At 36.4% G+C, this 18,937-nt stretch overlaps 1 protein-coding gene across 3 annotated transcripts in view; it reads left to right on the top strand.

The window, feature by feature from the left end:
- Positions 1-18,937, top strand: part of F5 (coagulation factor V) — a gene marked incomplete at its 3' end in the record, with an annotated part of 85,606 nt that overhangs the window by 40,139 nt on the left and 26,530 nt on the right. For all 3 annotated transcript variants that reach the window (XM_079914456.1, XM_079914457.1, XM_079914458.1), the window contains exons 8-12: positions 12,209-12,386; positions 13,968-14,067; positions 14,501-14,712; positions 16,075-16,225; positions 18,582-18,794. In XM_079914456.1, coding sequence (XP_079770582.1) covers positions 12,209-12,386; positions 13,968-14,067; positions 14,501-14,712; positions 16,075-16,225; positions 18,582-18,794 — 854 coding nt within the window. The remainder of the gene's footprint in view (positions 1-12,208; positions 12,387-13,967; positions 14,068-14,500; positions 14,713-16,074; positions 16,226-18,581; positions 18,795-18,937) is intronic.

Raw genomic sequence — 18,937 nt, forward strand, 5'->3', positions numbered from 1 at the left:
CATCCATACAATGGAATACTATGCATCTGTTTTAAAGAGGATGCAAAAACTCTCTCTGTACTACTAATATAAAAAGTTCTCCAAGATATATTTTTAAATTAAAAAGTCAAGGGAGCAAGAAGGTAGAATAGCAGATTCCCCCACTTGTATTCCCCCACAGCAACGATAATTTGGCAGCCATCCACAAACAGAAGTGCCTTTGTGAGAGCTTTGGGATCAAAGTAGGAACTTGCAAAATCCCAGTGTAAGTCAAGACCAAGGAGGACTGTTTTGAGAAGGCAAGTCCATGCTCAGATGGTTGGTTCACTAACTGTAATTCAGTTACAAACCTGGAAATAGCCTCCTCCCCTTATGGACTCAGCTACAGCCCCACTTAACCTTGGTCCTGCCACTAGCACCATTTGATAAGGAACCCAGGAGGAGTCACGCCTGTCCATGACCCTGGAGGCTGACCTGCAGACCTCAGTTTGACTGTGGATCTTGAAGCAGCCCTGTAACTAATTCAGTCCTTCTCCCAGCCATGATCCAGGAGTAGTCTTGCCTGCCCAGGAACCTGTTGGGGGTCACATCCACTCATGCCCCTGGTGGCTGGCCTGCAGACCTTGGTCCCACTACAGATCTTGAAATGGCCCTGTTACCTAGTTCCATACCTCAAAACTGCAGTTGAGGAGCAGTTCTGCCAACCCAGGGACCCACCAAGTGACACACTGGGAGCCCTCCAAAGGGCCAGATGGGAGCCACTCCCATCTACACACTTGATAACAGGCCTACCATTTGCAAACCCAATTGTGGACCTTGAAGTAGACTGTTATCCCAGTGCCAGCTCTACTGACCAAGGTCCTGAAGGCAGTTCCATTTTTCCAGGGACCAGACAGGGTCTATGTCCACCTGAGCCCCTGGTAAAAGGCCTTCCAACCACAGATGCTGCTGCAGGCCCAGCAGCAACCACATGATCTGGTTCCAACCTCACTCAACTGTGATCCCAGAGGCAATTCCATCAGCCTGCAGACCTGACAAGAGGTTTTTACCTGCCAAAACCTGTCTGTAAAGATTGGAAGGGGGTGTTTGCTCCTTCAAATGCACAAACATCAACACAAAGCTACACAAATCACAAAGAATCAGGCAACATGACACCACCAAAGGAAACTAATAAAGCTCCAGTAACCAGTGTGAAAGAAATAGAGATCTACAAATTGCCTGACAAAGAATTAAAAATAATCATCTTAAAGAAGCTCAATGAGGTACAAGATAACACAGATAGGTAATCAAATGAAATCAGGAAAACAATAAATGAACAAAATAAGAAATTTAATAAAGAAAGAGAAACCATAAAAAAATAACCAAACAGAAATCCTAGAGCTGAAGAATACAATAACAGAACTGAAAATATTCAATAGAGAGCTTCAATAGCAGACTTATCACTTTAGCTTTAAGGACACCTATAGATTAATGGATACGTGTATATGTATGGCTGAGTGAATTTGCTGTGCACCACCTGAAGCTATCGCAATATTGTTAATCAGCTATACTCCAACATAAAATAAAAAGTTATAAAAAAAAGTGAAGGGGTAAAAAAGACAAGGTCACTATATAATGATAGAGGGGTCAATTAATCAAGATACTATAAAATTATAAATATATATGCAGCCAAGTTTAGAGAACCTAAATATATGAAGCAAATATTAACGGAACTACAGAGAAAAATAGACAGCAATACAATAATAGTAGGGGACTTTAATACCACACTTTAATCAATGGATAAATGATCCAGACATAAAATCAATAAGGAAGCAGTGGAATTGAATAACACTGTAGAACAAGTGTACCTAACAGACATATAAAGAACATTACATCCAAATAAAGAACATTCCGTTGAACAACAGCAGAATACATATTCTTCTCAAGTGCACATGGAATATTCTCTAGGATTCTTTATAACATATTAGTCCACAAAACAAGTTTTAACAATTTCAGAATATTAAAATAATATCAAGTATCTTTTCTCACCATAATGGTATGAAACTACAAATCAGTAACAGAAGAAAACTGAAAAATTCACAAATATGTGGATTAAATAATAGTCTCCTGAACAACCAATGAATCAAAGAAGAAATCAAATAGGAAATCAAAATATATCTTGAGACAAATGAAAACAGAAATACAACATACTAAAATTTATAGAATATAGCAAAAGCAGTTGTAAGAGGGAAGTCTATAGTAATAAATGCCTACATTTAAAACAGAAGAAAGAGAGCCTCATGCACCAGAGAGCAGACAGCAGAAGCAAGAACTACAGTCCTGCAGCCTGTGGAACAAAAACCACATTCACAGAAAGATAGACAAAATGAAAAGGCAGAGGACTACATACCAGATGAAGGAACAAGATAAAACCCCAGAAAAACAACCAAATGGAGATAGGCAACCTTCCAGAAAAAGAATTCAGAATAATGATAGTGAAGATGATCCAGTACCTCAGAAAAAGAATGGAGGCAAAGATCGAGAAGATGCAAGAAATGTTTAACAAAGACCTAGAAGAATTAAAGCACATACACCTAGAAGAATTAAAGAACAAACAAACAGAGATGAACAATACAATAACTGAAATGAAAAATACACTAGAAGGAATCATTAGTAGAATAACTGAGGCAGAAGAACGGATAAGTGACCTGGAAGACAGAATGGTGGAATTCACTGCTGTGGAAAAGAATAAAGAAAAAAGAATGAAAAGAAATGAAGACAGCCTAAGAGACCTCTGGGTCAACATTAAACATAACAACATTCGCATTATAGGGGTCCCCGAAGGAGAAGAGAGAGAGAAAGGACCCGAGAAAATATTTGAAGAGATTATAGTCAAAAACTTCCCTAACATGGGAAAGGAAATAGCCACCCAAGTCCAGGAAGCTCAGAGAGTCCCATACAGGATAAACCCAAGGAGAAACAAGCCGAGACACATAGTAATCAAATTGACAAAAATTAAAGACAAAGAAAAATTATTGAAAGCAACAAGGGAAAAATGACAAATAACATACAAGGGAACTCCCATAAGGTTAACAGCTGATTTCTCAGCAGAAACTCTACAAGCCAGAAGGGAGTGGCATGATATATTTAAAGTGAGGAAAGGAAAGAACCTACAACCAAGATTACTCTACCCAGCAAAGATCTCATTCAGATTCGACAGAGAAATCAAAAGTTTACAGACAAACAGAAGCTAAGAAAATTCAGCACCACCAAACCAGCTCTACAACCAATGCTAAAGGAACTTCTCTAAGTGGGAAACACAAGAAAACAAAAAGACCTACAAAAAAAAAAAAACAAACCCAAAACAATTAAGAAAATGGTAATAGGAACATACATATCGATAATTACCTTAAATGTGAATGGATTAAATGCCATAACCAAAAGACACAGGCTCACTGAATGGATACAAACACAAGACCTATATATATATATATATATATATATATATATATATATATATATATATATATGCTGTCTAAAAGAGACCCACTTCAGACCTAGGGACACATACAGACTGAAAATGAAGGGATGGAAAAAGATATTCCATGCAAATGGAGATCAAAAGAAACCTGGAGTAGCAATACTCACATCAGATAAAATAGACTTTAAAATAAAGAATGTTACAAGAGACAAGGAAGGATACTACATAATGATCATGGGATCAATCCAAGAAGAAGATATAACAATTATAAATATATATGCAACCAACATAGGAGTACTTCAATACATAAGGCAAATGCTAATAGCTATAAAAGAGGAAATTGAGAGTAACACAATAATATTGGGGAACTTTAACACCTCAATTACACCAATGGAGAGATCATCCAGACAGAAAATTAATAAGGAAACATGACCTTTAAATGACACAACAGACCAGATAGATTTAATTAATATTTATAGGACATTCTATCTGAAAACAGCAGATTACACTTCCTTCTCAAGTGCACATGGAACATTGCCTAGGATAGATCACATCTTGGGTCACAAATCAAGCCTTGGTAAATTTAAGAAAACTGAAATCATATCAAGCATCTTTTCCGACCACAATGCTATGAGATTAGAAATAAATTCCAGGGAAAAAAACATAAAAAACACAAACACATGGAGGCTAAACAAACGTTACTAAATAACCAAGAGATCACTGAAGAAATCAAAGAGGAAATCAAAAAATACCTAGAGACAAATGACAATGAAAACATGATGATCCAAAACCTGTGGGATGCAGCAAAAGCAGTTCTAAGAGGGAAGTTTATAGCAATACAGTCCTACCTCAAGAAAGAAGAAAAATCTCAAATAAACAATCTAACCTTACACCTAAAGGAACTAGAGGAAGAAGGACAAACAAAACCCGAAGTTAGTAGAAGGAAAGAAATCATAAATATCTGAGCAGAAATAAACGAAATAGAAACAAAGAGAACAACAGCAAAGGTCAACAAAACTAGAAGCTGGTTCTTTGTGAAGATAAACAAAATTGATAAATGTTAAGTCAGACGCATCAAGAAAAAGAGGGAGAGGACTCAAATCAATAAAATTAGAAATAAAAAAGAAGTTAAAAGGACAACACAGAAATAGAAAGCATCATATGAGACTACTACAAGCAGCTCTACACCAATAAAATGGACAACCTGGAAGAAATGGACGAATTCTTAGAAAAGTATAACCTTCCAAGACTGAACCAGGAAAAAATAGAAAATATGAACAGACCAATCACAAATAATGAACTTGAAACTGTGATTAAAACTCTTCATCCAGATCCAGATGGCTTCACAGGTGAATCCTATGAAACATTTAGAGAAGAGCTAACACCCATCCTTCTCAAACTCTTCCAAAACACGGTAGAGGAAGGAACACTCCCACACTCATTCTGTGAGGCCACCATCACCCTGATACCAAAACCAGACAAAGATTCTACAAAAAAAGAAAATTACAGACCAATATCACTGAAGAACATAGATGCAGAAATCCTCAACAAAATACCACCAAACAGAATCCAAGAACACATTAAAAGGATCATACACAATGATCAAGTGGGATTTATCCCAGGGATGCAAGGTTCTTCAATATATGCAAATCAATCAATATGATACACATATTAACAAACTGAAGAATAAAAACCATATGATAATCTCAATAGAGGCAGAAAAAGCTTTTGACAAAATTCAACACCCATTGATGAAAAAAACTCTCCAGAAAGTGGGCATAGAGGGAACCTACCTCAACATAATAAAGGCCATATATGACAAACCCACAGCAAATATCATTCTCAATGGTGAAAAACTGAAAGCATTTCCTCTAAGATTAGGAACAGGACAAGGATGTCCACGCTCGCCACTATTATTCAACATAGTTTTGGAAGTCCTAGCCATGGCCATCAGGAAGAAAATGAAACAAAGGAATACAAATTGGAAAAGAAGATGTAAAACTGTCACTGTTTGCAGATGACATCATACTATACATAGATAATCCTAAAAAGGCCACCAGAAAACTACTAGAGCTAATCAATGAATTTAGTAAAGTTGCAAGATACAAAAAAAATGCACAGAAATCTCTTGCATTCCTATACACTAACAATGAAAGATCAGAAAGAGAAATTGAGGAAATAATCCCATTCACCATTGCAACAAAAAGAATAAAATACCTAGGCATATACCTACCTAAGGATGTAAAAGACCTATACTCAGAAAACTATAAAACACTGATGAAAGAAATCAAAGATAACACAAACAGATGGAGAGATATACCACGTTCATGGATTGGAAGAATCAGTATTGTAAAACTGACTATGCTACCCAAAGCAATCTACAGATTCAATGCAATCCCTATCAAATTACCAACGGCATTTCCTTTTACAGAACTAGAACAAAAAATCTTAAAATTTTTATGGAGACACAAAAGAGCCCGAATAGCCAAAGCACTCTTGAGGGGAAAAAACAGAGCTGGATGAATCACACTCCCTGACTTCAGACTATACTATCAAGCTACAGTAATCAAGACAATATGGTACTGGCACAAAACCAGAAATATAGATCAACGGAACAGGATAGAAGGCCCGGAGATAAACCCACACACCTCTGGTCAACTAATCTATGACAAAGGAGGCAAGGATATAGAATTGAGAAAAGACAGTCTCTTCAATAAGTGGTGTTGGGAAAAATGCGCAGCTCATGTAAAAGAACGAAATTAGAACACTCCCTGACACTGTACACAAAAAACACTCCCTGACACTGTACACAAAAATACACTCAAAATGGATTAGAGATCTAAATGTAAGACCGGACACTATAGAACTCTTAGAAGAAAACATAAGAAGAGCACTCTTTGACATAAATCACAGTAAGATCTTTTTTGACCCACCTCCTTGAGTAATGGAAATAAAAACAAAAATAAACAAATGGGGTCTAATGAAACTTAAAATCTTTTGCACAGCAAAGGAAACTACAAACAAGACGAAAAGACAACCCTCAGAATGGGAGAAAATATTTGCAAATGAATCAACGGACAAATGATTAATCTCCAAAATATATAAATAGCTCATGTACCTCAATATTAAAAAAACAACCCAATTCAAAAATGGGTAAAAGACCTAAATAGACATTTCACCAAGGAAGACATACAGATGGCCAAGAGGCACATGATAAGCTGCTCAACATCACTAATTATTAGAGAAATGCAAATCAAAACTACCACGAGTTATCACCTCACACCGGTTAGAATGGGCATCATCAGAAAATCTACAAACAACAAATGCTGGAGAGGGTGTGGAGAAAAGGGAGCCCTCTTGCACTGTTGGTGGGAATGTAAATTGATACAGCCACTATGGAGAACAGTATGGAGGTTCCTTAAAAAACTAAAAATAGAATTACCATAAGACCCAGCAATCCCTCTCCTGGGCATATACCCAGAGAAAACCATAATTCAAGCAGACGCATGCACCCCAATGTTCATTGCAGCACTATTTACAATAGCAAGGTCATGGAAGCAACCTAAATACCCACTGACAGATGAATGAATAAAGAAGATGTGCTACATATATACAATGGAGTATAATCAAGCCATAAAAAGGAATGAAATTGGGTCATTTGTAGAGACGTGGATAGACCTAGAGACTGTCATACAGAGTGAAGTAAGTCAGAAGGAGAAAAGCAAATATCGTATATTAACGCATATATGTGCAATCTAGAAAAATGGTACAGATGAACCAGTTTGCAAGGCAGAAATAGAGACACAGGTGTAGAGAACAAACATTTGGACACCACGGCAGGGAAGCAGTGGTGGGTGGTGGTGGTGGTGGGATTAATTGGGAGATTGGGATTTACATATATAGGCTAATACATATAAAATAGATAAATAATAAGAACCTGCTCTATAAAAAATAAATTAAATAAAATTCAACAAAGAAATAAATATTAAAAAAGCACCTTGTATTTAGTTCACATTCAATAATTAATAAATTTTATTTTATAATCTGAAAAGAGAAAAATAAAAACACTTAAAAAAACAGGAAAGAAAGAAGGAGAAAGGGAGGGAGGGAGGGTGGGAGAGGGAGAAAGAAAGAAAGAAAGAAAGAAAGAAGAACGAAAGAAAGAAAGAAAGAGAAAGAGAGGGAGGGAGGAAGGAAGGGAGAGAGAAGGAAAGAAAGGAAAAAGAAAGAAACAAATGAAAGAAAGAAAGAAAAGAAGGAAGGAAGGAAGGAAGAAAGAAAGAAAGAAAGAAAAGGAAGGAAGGAAGGGAGGAAGGAATGAAGGAAGAGAGGAAGGAAGGAAGGGAGAAGGAAAGAAAGAAGAAAGGAAGAGAGAAAGAGAGAAAGAAAGAAAGGAAGGGAGAAAGAAAGAATTTTAACTTTATACCTCAAGTAACTAGCAAACTAAGCCCAAAGTTAGCCAAAAGAAGTAAATAAAAATTAGTGAAAAAATAAATGGTGTAGAGAAAAACAACAGAAAAGATAAACATAACCAAGAGTTACTCTTTTGAAATGATAAACAAAATTGACAAACCTTTAGCTAAGCAATGAAGAGAGATGACTCAAATAAATAAGATTATAACTAAAAGAGGAGACATTACAGCTTATACCACAGAAGTGCAAAGGATCATAAGAGACTACTATGAACAATTATATGCCAACAAATTGGATAAGTAGAAGAAAGGAAAAAGGTCCTAGAAACATATATCCTACCATGACTGAATCAAAAAGAAATAGAAAATCTGAACAGATGAATAACAAGTAAGAAGATTGAATCAGTAATCCAAAACCTCCAAACAAAGAAGCCCAGGACCAGATGGCTTCACAGGTATATTGTACACTAATCCTCAAACTCTTCCCAAATATTAAAGAGTAGGGAACACTTCCAAACTTATTTTACAAGCCTAGCATTATTCTCATACCAAAGCTGGATAAGAGCAATACAAGAAAAAAATTACAGGCCAATATCCCTTATGAACATAGATGCCAAAAACATTATCAAAATATTAGTAAACTGAATTCAACAGCACATTAAAATTATCATAAATGATGATCGAGTGAGATTTATTCCTGTGATTCAAGGATGGTTCAACATATGCAAATCAATAAATTAGAAGTACCACATTAAAAATGAATAATAAAAATATCATTATCTCAATAGATGCAAAAAAAAGGCAATTAACAAAATTCAACATCTTTTCATTATAAAAACTCTCAACAAGTTAGGTATAGAAGGAATGTGCTTCAACACAATAAAGGCCATATATGACAAACCCAAAGCTAACATCATACTCAGTGGTGAAAATCTGAGAGCTTTTCCTCTAAAATCAGGAACAAGACAAGGATGCCCATTCTTGTCACTTTTATTCAGCATAGTACTGGAAATTCTAGCCAAAGCAATCAGGCAAGGAAAAAAAATAGGCATCCTAATCAGAAAGGAAGAAGTAAAATCGTCTTTATTTGCAGATGATGTGATTTTATATATAAAAAAACACTTGAGACTCTACCAAAAATCTATTAGAATAAAGAAATTCAGTAGTTGCAGGATAGAAAATGAACATAATGAAAATCAGTTGAATTTATATACACTAACAATGAACAATCCAAACAGAAATTAAGAAAATACTTCCATTTACAATAGAATTTTTTTAAAAGAATAAAATACTTAGGAAATTTAACCAAGGTGGTGAAAGATCTACACACTGAAAACTATAAGACAGCAATGAAAGAAACTGAAGAAGATACAATCAAATACAAAGATGTCCTGTGTTTATGGGTTAGAAGAATTAACTTTGTTAAAATGCCCACATTACCCAAAGTGATCTACAGATTCAATGCAACCCTTATTAAATTCCAATGACATTTTTCAAAGAAATAGAAAAAAAATAGATGAAACCACAGAAGACCTTAAATATCCAAAGCAATCTTGAGCAAGAAGAGCAAAGCTTGAGGCATCAAACTTCCTGATTTCAAACTATATTACAAAGCTATGGTAATCAAACAGTATAATAATGGAATAAAAACAGACACATATACCAAATAAAGAGAAGTAAGGGCCCAGAAATAAACCCATGCATATATGGTCAACTAATCTTTGACAAAGGCACTAAGAATACACAATGAGGAAAGGACAGTCTCTTCAGTAAATGATGGTGGAAAAACTGGATATCCATATGCAAAAATATAAAATTAGACCCTTAACTTACAGCATAGACAAAAATTAACTCAAAATAAATTAAAAACTTAAATGTAATACCTGAAACCATAAAACCACTAGAAGAAAACATAACAGAAAATCTCTTTGACATTGGTCTTGGCAATGATTTTTTTGGGTATGACACCAAAAGCATAAGTAACAAAAGCAAAAATAAACAAGTGGGGCTACATCAAGCTGAAAAACTTCTGCACAGCAAAAGAAACAATTAACAAAATAAAAATATAACCTACAGAATGGGAGAAAATATTTGCAAACCGTATATCTGATAAGAGGTTAATATCCAAAATATAAAAGGAACTCATGTAACTCAATGGCAAAACAAACAAACAAACAAAAATAGCCTGATTAAAAAAAATGGGCAAAGGATCTAAACTGACATTTTTCTAAAGAAAATGTACAGGGACTTCCCTGGTGGTGCAGTGGTTAAGAATCTGCCTGCCAATGTAGGAGACACGGGTTCAATCCCTGGTCTGGGAAGATCCCACATGCCACGGAGCAACTGAGCCCGTGCACCACAACTACTGAGCCTGCGCATCTAGAGCCTGTGCTCTGCAACAAGAGAAACCACTGAAATGAGAAGCCTGTGCACCACAACGAAAGAGTAGCCCACACAAAGCCCGCACACAGCAATGAAGACCCAATACAGCCAATAAATTAATAAATTTTAAAAATTAAAAAATAAATATTGTCAACTGTGGTAAAAAAGAAAACATACAAATGGCCAATAGGCATATGAAAAGGTGTTCAACATCACTAATCATGAGGGAAATGCAAATCATATCCATGATGAGATATCACCTCATACCTATGAGGATGACTAGGATGAAAAAGAGGTAACAACTGTTGATGAGGGTGTGGAGAAAATGGAATCCTTGTACACTGTTGGTGAGAATGTAAATTGGTGCAGCCTTTATGGAAAACAGTAAGGAGCTTCCTCAAAAAATTAAAAATAGAACTACCACTTCTGGGTATATATCCAGAGGAAATGAAGTCAGTATATCAAAGAGATATTTGCACTCCTGTGTTCATTGCAGTGTTATTCATGATAGCCTACATATGGAAACAACCTGAGTGTCTACCAATGGATAAATGAATTTTTAGAAATATGGTTTATATATACAATGGAATGTCATTCAGCCTTAAAAAAGAAGGAAATCCTGCCACTTGTAACAACATGGATAAACCTGCAGGACATTAGGCTAAGTGAAATATTCCAGACACAGAATTACAAATATTGCATGATTTCACTTATATGTGGAATCTAAAAAAGTCGAACTCATAGAAGCAGAGAGTATAATGGTGGTTGCCAGGGGTTGGGAGGTGAGGGGAATGCAGAGATGTTGATCAAAGTATACAAACCTTCAGTTTCAAAATAAATAAGTTCTGGAGACCTGTTATAGTTAGTAACACTATAGTTAATAACACTGTATTGTACACTTGAAATTTGTAACGACAGTATATCTTAAGTGTTCTCAAAATTTTAAAGAATTAGTAACTAGGTGAGGTGATGGAAGTGGTAATTAGCTTGACTGTGGTAGTCTCATATATTCATATATAAATTATTATGTTGTACACCTTAAATACATACATTTGTCAATTATACCTCAGTAAAGCTGGACAAATGCAAAAAAACCTTCAAGGTATAGTATAGAATACATAAATAGCTGCCTTTTGTGAAAGGAGTGAAAGGATAAGAATATTTATATTTGCAAGTCATATTTGCATAAAGATGCTCTGGAATTAGACACATGAAATTAATACAAGTGAATATTTAGAAAATGCAGGAAGGGTTAGGGAAGTGGGGTTGGGATAAGAATCCAGAACTTTCTAGCAGTAGTCAGTGATTTTCATTGTGTAAAATAAACGCATAAAATGGAACTCTGCTTTTGCAAACTAAGGCTATAAAAAGGACCAAGGGGGAAAGTGGTTCATGTTGCTTCCCCCAAATCATTTATTGCAGTAGCTACAGAAGATGGGTGAAGGCATTTGGTTTTCAGATGGCACCAGGATTGGGTGGATGGTAGAAGAGATAGCCCAACAGCACAGAACTTATGTTTAATAAAGACAGCAGAAGCTTCCTAGAGTGGGGATGTGCTTTTAGAGACTGAGAAATACCTGGAAAGCCAATAAAGATATCATAAGTTAAGTGATAAGAAATACTTAAGAAAAATTCATAGTGTTTCTCATCCTTTCATCCAGGTAGACCTTTCAGAGATAGTGAAGGTCCACTCTAGAAACCATAGTGACAGGAAGATCTAAGTAGCTGGTTCTAACCATGATTAAGACTTTATCAATGGTGGAGGAGACAGATCAGAGGTTTCCAGTTTTCCAACTAGAGAGAAGGTATCAGGACTTTGCAAACCACATTAAGGTTTGTTTGTTTGTTTTCCTTAAGGAAACTAGCATTTTAGCTAATTCAATAGCAGAACTTCTAAGCATAAGGGTTTCCCTATCATACTGGGGTCTCTACTTGAGAAAATGATTTAATCTTTTAAATTTTATTTCACTTTAAGAAAGTACAGATCTCTGCATTTGGATAATTTCTCAAACCAAATTGGAAAACATTATAAGAAGGTTGTCTACAAACAGTACCAAGATGCATCCTTCACTAAACTCCTGGAGAATCCCGATAACAAACAAGATGGGATCTTGGGCCCTATTATCAGAGCCCAGGTCAGAGACACACTTAAAGTAAGTAACAGAAATATAGAACCATGGAAGAAATTAAATAGTGAAAACAAGATTATAAGTACTGGTTATTTTTTTAATGTGTCCGTATAATTTTTAGTTGAAATACAGCTTTAATTTTTATTTAGTATTTGCACCTATTGTAGCCTATCTCATAAAACAAACAATCTGAGACAGTTTATCAAATTATAAAGGAATAAAACAAGGAGCCAATGTAATTGGGGTGAAGGATAATGTGGGGACAAAGAAAATAAAGCCAAGGATAAGATAAGTATAATGAAACACATAGCATATGCTCCTGTAATGTTGTCAACAAATTTTGTCCTAAGCTTTCTAGCAGCCAAAGTAAAAAGGGAACTAGGTCAGGGTAGGAGTCACAGTAGTCATAAAAAAAAAAGCAGTTTCCCCTGCTACTGAGACTTAAGAGGAATTTCTCCCATGGATCCTTAAGAAAGAGGATGCTGTGTGATGTAGTAGATGGAATCCTTGATAAATTCCTACTGGTACAATAAATTTATAAAAGAAATTTATAAATTTAAAAGTTACAAAGCTTTTTAAAATAATGTTTCTCATTATAGCTGAGAACATAACCCAACTGAATGAAAACAATTCATCAATGTGGTCTAGGTATGTAGTTCTCTGATGATTAGTCTCTGATGAAGGTACATTTTGATATGTTTCAAGAGCACTGAGCGTTCTTCAGACAGTTTTCCTTAAACGCTGTGTCACATCATCAACTTATCTTCTGATAAGAACTAGACGGCAGAGAATTGAAAGTTGCAATCTTTGGCAAGATTCTAGAATGCAGATCATCTGCAGATTAAGCATGATCCAGATGCTTTGGCAAGCAAGTAGAAGATAAAATTCTCTTCCGAAGATTAAGCAGGCTAACTAGGACTCCTGTGTGCATAAAGCTCCTCCCTTCACCTCTTCATGGGAATGAACCAAGAGGATATCTACAGACAAGGCCAATTCTGTTCATTTAAAAAATAACAAAAGGGCAGAATGCAGCCTTTCTCTGTTCTCTTTCCCTTCCCTCATTTCTGATCCCTTTTAGGTACTCTTAGAAAGTGGAAATATGCCTCATTGGCAATTCAGGATCTCGCTATTTTCTGTGCCCCATCAAGAAGATGACTTGATGACAGGGTTCTGGGGGATCTGGCAGGCTGGTGAAGGTGATCATGGTCTAAGAGAAGAGAAGGAGCAGATTCAAAGGCAGATGTGGTCCAAGAAAGGAGAGGGGACAGGGGATGGTGACCAACTTGGAGAGAGTGATATACTGTGAGGAAAATGTCACTTCTAAGGTTAGACTTCTCTTTCCGTTTTCTACCTTTCTATGTGAGTGGAACTCTCTCAGATGCGCCTGTCAGGTGATGGGGAGAGGTTTCCACTCAGATAAACAGCATTAGTTTGCATTGACATAAACACACACACACACACGTGCACACGCACGCACGCACGCACACACACACACACACACACACACACACACACTATCCCACAAGTAAATATGCAAAGCTAGCATCCTCTGTTCTCATGATTGACCTTAAATCCTGAAATAATGAATTTGAGTTCATTTTGTAGATCACGTTCAAAAATATGGCCAGCCGCAGCTACAGCATTTACCCTCATGGTGTGACCTTCTCTCCTTATGAAGATGAAGTCAACTCTTCCTCCACCTCAGGTCTGAACCTTTCACTTCTACTGAATGAAACTATTGACTTCTGAGAGGTTGCCATAATTTTCTACTGTCCTCCTTGCCCAGTAGTATAACTTATACAGTCAGGTAGTATACGTATAGGGGTATCCTCAAAGTCACAACCAAACACTGCTCACTTCAGGGATTTTTTTACCCTAATGATTACAAAATATGGTGTCCTTTGTTAGTGCCATAAGTGGCCTCTAGTGGACGAATATGTAATAGCTACATGCTCTCCAGAGTTCTATCAAGTGGAACTTAATATAAAAATAATATTCCTTTTCCAACTTTGATTCTAACAAGAGCTCAATTATTTTAAATTATTCATTCATTTATTATTTACTTATTTGTTTATTTAATTTATTTCCATGAAATAATTTTGAAAATTGAAAACAATTTTGACTATATTTTCTTTCAGGCAGTAACACCATGATCAAAGCAGTTCAACCAGGGGAAACCTATACTTATAAGTGGAACATCCTAGAGTCTGATGAACCCAAGGAAAATGATGCTCAGTGCTTAACAAGACCATACTATAGTAATGTGGACATCACAAGGGACATTGCCTCTGGGCTGATAGGGCTACTTTTAATTTGTAAGAGCAGATCCTTGGATAAGCGAGGCATACAGGTATTTTGTCCTTGAAGTAACCTTTCAGAAATTCCAGGAATTTCTTCTATCTGGAACAGATTAGTTCTCCTTGTTAAATAATGGGGCTTTTGCTTCTAGAGAACCAGAAAATATTAAGTAGTCCTCTTTAGTGTGAATGTAACAACGCTTATTCCTTTAGTTACTTTTTTGTCTTGTCTATTTCCATATGGACTTTCACTGGAAAAGGCAAGTCTACAGTGTGATACTGTATTTTGTTTGCTTGTTTCAAATTCCAGATCTGTCCATGCTATGTGATGAGCAAGTCACTTAGTTTCTCTTAATTTCTTCCTTTCATCAAAAGGGTATTACCCATTTTTAAAAAATTAATGAGTGGTAGTGTTACTGATTAGTTACATATTTATCTCTGTACTTTACTATGTTTTCCACTTTTTCTAAATTTGTATGGATCATTTTAAAAATCAAAATTAAAGCTCATAGAAACATTACTTGTTATTAAATATTTCAGATATTCAAAAAGTTACAGAAAAGAATAAAACAGACTTCTATGTACTCAAGAAATAAAACATTACATATGCAAAAAAAAAAAAGGGGGTATTACCCCCTCCTAAAAATTTTATAGGGTTGTTTCACGGCTCAATGAGGTGCCATCTGGTAAAAGTGTAAAGCTCTGTACCAGTCCTTGTTATTTTTAGAGACCTGCAATAGGGAGAGAAAGGAGAGATACAGGCAAACATAGCTTGCAGACAATGGTTCTCAGGAAGTTGAACCCAGACAATGGTCTATCTCTAGCAAGACCAATTTATACGGAAAAATGTGAACAAAAATATGGATCTTCTGACTTTATCATCATTGAAGAATAAAAGCCTCATATCATTAACTTAAAATTCCCAATTAGGCTAAGCTATAATCAAAGAAGTCTCATCCCAAGGCATATAAAATAAATATATGCCTAGAAAAAGCAGAAAGAGACATTTGGAAGACCCTAATTTATTGAGCTAGGAAAGGAAACAGGTAGGGAGAGATATAAAACTTTCCTACGGCACCCTTCTTTTTTATCCTTTGCAACTATTTGGAGCACATCCAATCAATCATTCGAGTTGAAAGGTGATAGAGATAAACAGAATTACAGGTGCTACGTTGAAATGGGATTTTTCTATTAGGATATTTTAGCCTCTGAATTTTCTGATCTGCTCTGTTTGCCTTGACATGCTACCTTTGGCTCTAACAAGGGCTTTGTACACAATGGGCTCTCACAGATGTCTGAATTTATGGCTTCACTGGACCCAAGACCTGTACCCCTTTGGTTTCTGAGAACTCAGGGTTGTAGTTAATCAATCTGCTAGGACGTTAATCACTGAACACAGCACTTTTACCCTCCAGAGGGCAGCAGACATTGAGCAGCAGGCTGTGTTTGCTGTGTTTGATGAGAACAAGAGCTGGTACATTGAGGACAACATCTACAAGTTCTGTGAAAATCCTGAGAAGGTGAAACGTGATGACCCCAAGTTTTATGAGTCAAACATCATGAGCAGTAAGTCGGAGCACTCTTTTTGTCCATCAGTTTTTCACTCCTGTGGTTGAAGTGTGACTTTCCTAGAGGAAGAGACATGGATTAGAATCCACTCACCCCTTACCCTCACTTCCAGTATAGGGATTTGGTGATGAAATTACTGGGTGATATTATAGAAATCTTTTTACAGCATGAGGTAAAAAGCTTGTTATCCTTAGAAGTCTTCTTGGTCTCTTGCTCCAAATGTGTGTGTGTGTGTGTGTGTGTGTGCATGCACGCACACGTGTGCATGTGCACTTGCTCTGAGCAGGTAAGAACAGGGTGAGGGATGGATGGTGAGGGAAGAGGCCTTGGTCAGAGGTATCTGGGGATTTTAGAATGGGTGCAAGGTGAATACTCTGTATGGCCAGGGCAGAAATATTAAGTAGTCCTCTTTAGCATGAATGTAACAACGCTTATTCCTTTAGTTACTTTTTCGTCTTGTCTATTTCTTATTTCTGCCAGGGCAGAAACAGGGTAAGTAATCCAAAAGTGGATTGTCAAATCAAACTAAGGCAAAATGCATATGGGGAGACATGAGTCTTGGAAAGTCAATCCATAAAGAAGTTTTAAGCATGCAGTAAGAAGTTCAGAACAGAAAGAATTCCCTGAGCCAAGGTTCAGGCTTTTGCTACAGTTTTAAAGTCAGTGCCCAAAGCCACTGGTATGGGAAGTCTGGGAGAGATTTCACTGAGCCAGCTGGAAGCAAACTTCGCCACAATGGTCATCGTCCCCTTCCTCAGAGTTGAGAGTCACTATTATCACTTTCTCTGATAAGTAACCACAGGTACGAGGATGGTTTCTCCATGGTCTGTTCATATAACTTCAGACAACTAACAATTGGGGATTCTCAGAACTGGTAGGTGCCAGGAAAATAATTTGAAACAGGGAGTTAGCCTCAGCTTTCTGTACTTAATTTCATTTTGGCAATGAATCTGTCATAGTTCTAGACTAGTGCTGTCCATTAGAAATTATATATGAGCCACAAATATAATTTAAAATTTTCTAATAGGCATATTAAAAATTAGAGAGAAATATATGAAATTTATCTAATAATGTTTAATTTAATATATCATATTATCATTTCAACATATAATCAATATTAAAATTCATGAGATTTACTTTCTTACTAAATCTTTAAAATCCAGTGTGTATTTTATACTCACAGCACATCTCAATCCAGATTACCCATATTTCGAGTGCCCAATAGTCACTGGTGGCTAGTGGCTACCAAATTAGTGCAGCTATAGACCATTTAGAAAAGCTTCCTGAATGAGGTACAAACTAAAAACACATTATGTCAGCTATTCGATAACTATTTAAGTTCTCACTAGTTCTAGGCATTGTACTAAGATTAGGACTATAGTGGTAACCTAGGCAGACATGGACCCTGCCCTTATAGAAATCATATCTGTGATTTTATTATCATGCTTAGTATATAAGTAGACAATGATACTGACTAAAACTGTATCCCTTGGAAAGAGAATGAAAATGTCTGAACTTGATAGTTGAGTGCAAACTAGAGATTATATAAATGCTAAGACAGAGCAATTAAAATTGCAAAATGTGCTAAATATGCTTCATTTTTAGGAACTTTGCATTCAGTAACTAATGTGTCGAGGATACAGGAGGGGGAAGGGTAAGCTGGGACAAAGTGAGAGAGTGGCATGGACATATATACACTGCCAAACGTAAAATAGCTAGCTAGTGGGAAGCAGCCGCATAGCACAGGGAGATCAGCTCGGTGCTTTGTGACCACCTAGAGGGGTGGGATAGGGAGGGTGGGAGGGAGGGAGACGCAAGAGGGAAGAGATATGGGAACATATGTATATGTATAACTGATTCACTTTGTTATAAAGCAGAAACTAACACACCATTGTAAAGCAATTATACTCCAATAAAGATGTTAAAAAAAAAAAGAAAAAGAAAAAAAATAACTAATGCGTCAAGAATCTGTATTTCTTATATTATGCTTTTTCTCCAGGTAAAATTACTCTAGACAAAATTCTAAGTTACCTTCGGAATATCTTTATAAACAGAACCTAGAGTACAAAATATTTAATATACACTTAACAAATGAATAAATAAATCAATGTGAATGAAAAGGCTTTGTCTTTATCCTGACATTTCTCCCTTGGCTAACTTAGGAGAATAAGCTCTCATTTGAAAAGTCTGAGTTTGATCTTCCAGTTACATGTTACATTTGGTAAAGCTTATCTCAGATAATCACTGCTTAGATGCAACCAAATTACCATTGGGATATTTACCGTAAGTACAGTTAGACACATTCCCTTTTGTTGGCATAGGCCGGATGTTTCAACAAATTTCACTCTTTCAGCTATCAATGGCTATGTGCCTGAGAGCATACCCACACTAGGATTCTGCTTTGATGATACCGTCCAGTGGCACTTCTGCAGTATGGGAACCCAGAATGACATTTTGACCATTCACTTCACTGGGCACTCATTCATCTATGGAAAGAAACACGAGGACACCTTGACCCTCTTCCCCATGCGTGGGGAATCTGTGACCGTCACAATGGATAATGTTGGTAAGAGCTTGGACACTTAAAGGGGACTCCCTGATCAACCCGGTCTGCTGCAGCTCTCCAGACTACCATGGTTCCTGGGCTTCTCTCCCTGATCCCTTGCAGGCTTTCTTTTCAGGACTACTCATGATTTCTATTTTGGGAAT

Source organism: Stenella coeruleoalba, assembly GCF_951394435.1.
Source record: "Stenella coeruleoalba genome assembly, chromosome: 1".
Lineage (NCBI taxonomy): Eukaryota > Metazoa > Chordata > Mammalia > Artiodactyla > Delphinidae > Stenella > Stenella coeruleoalba.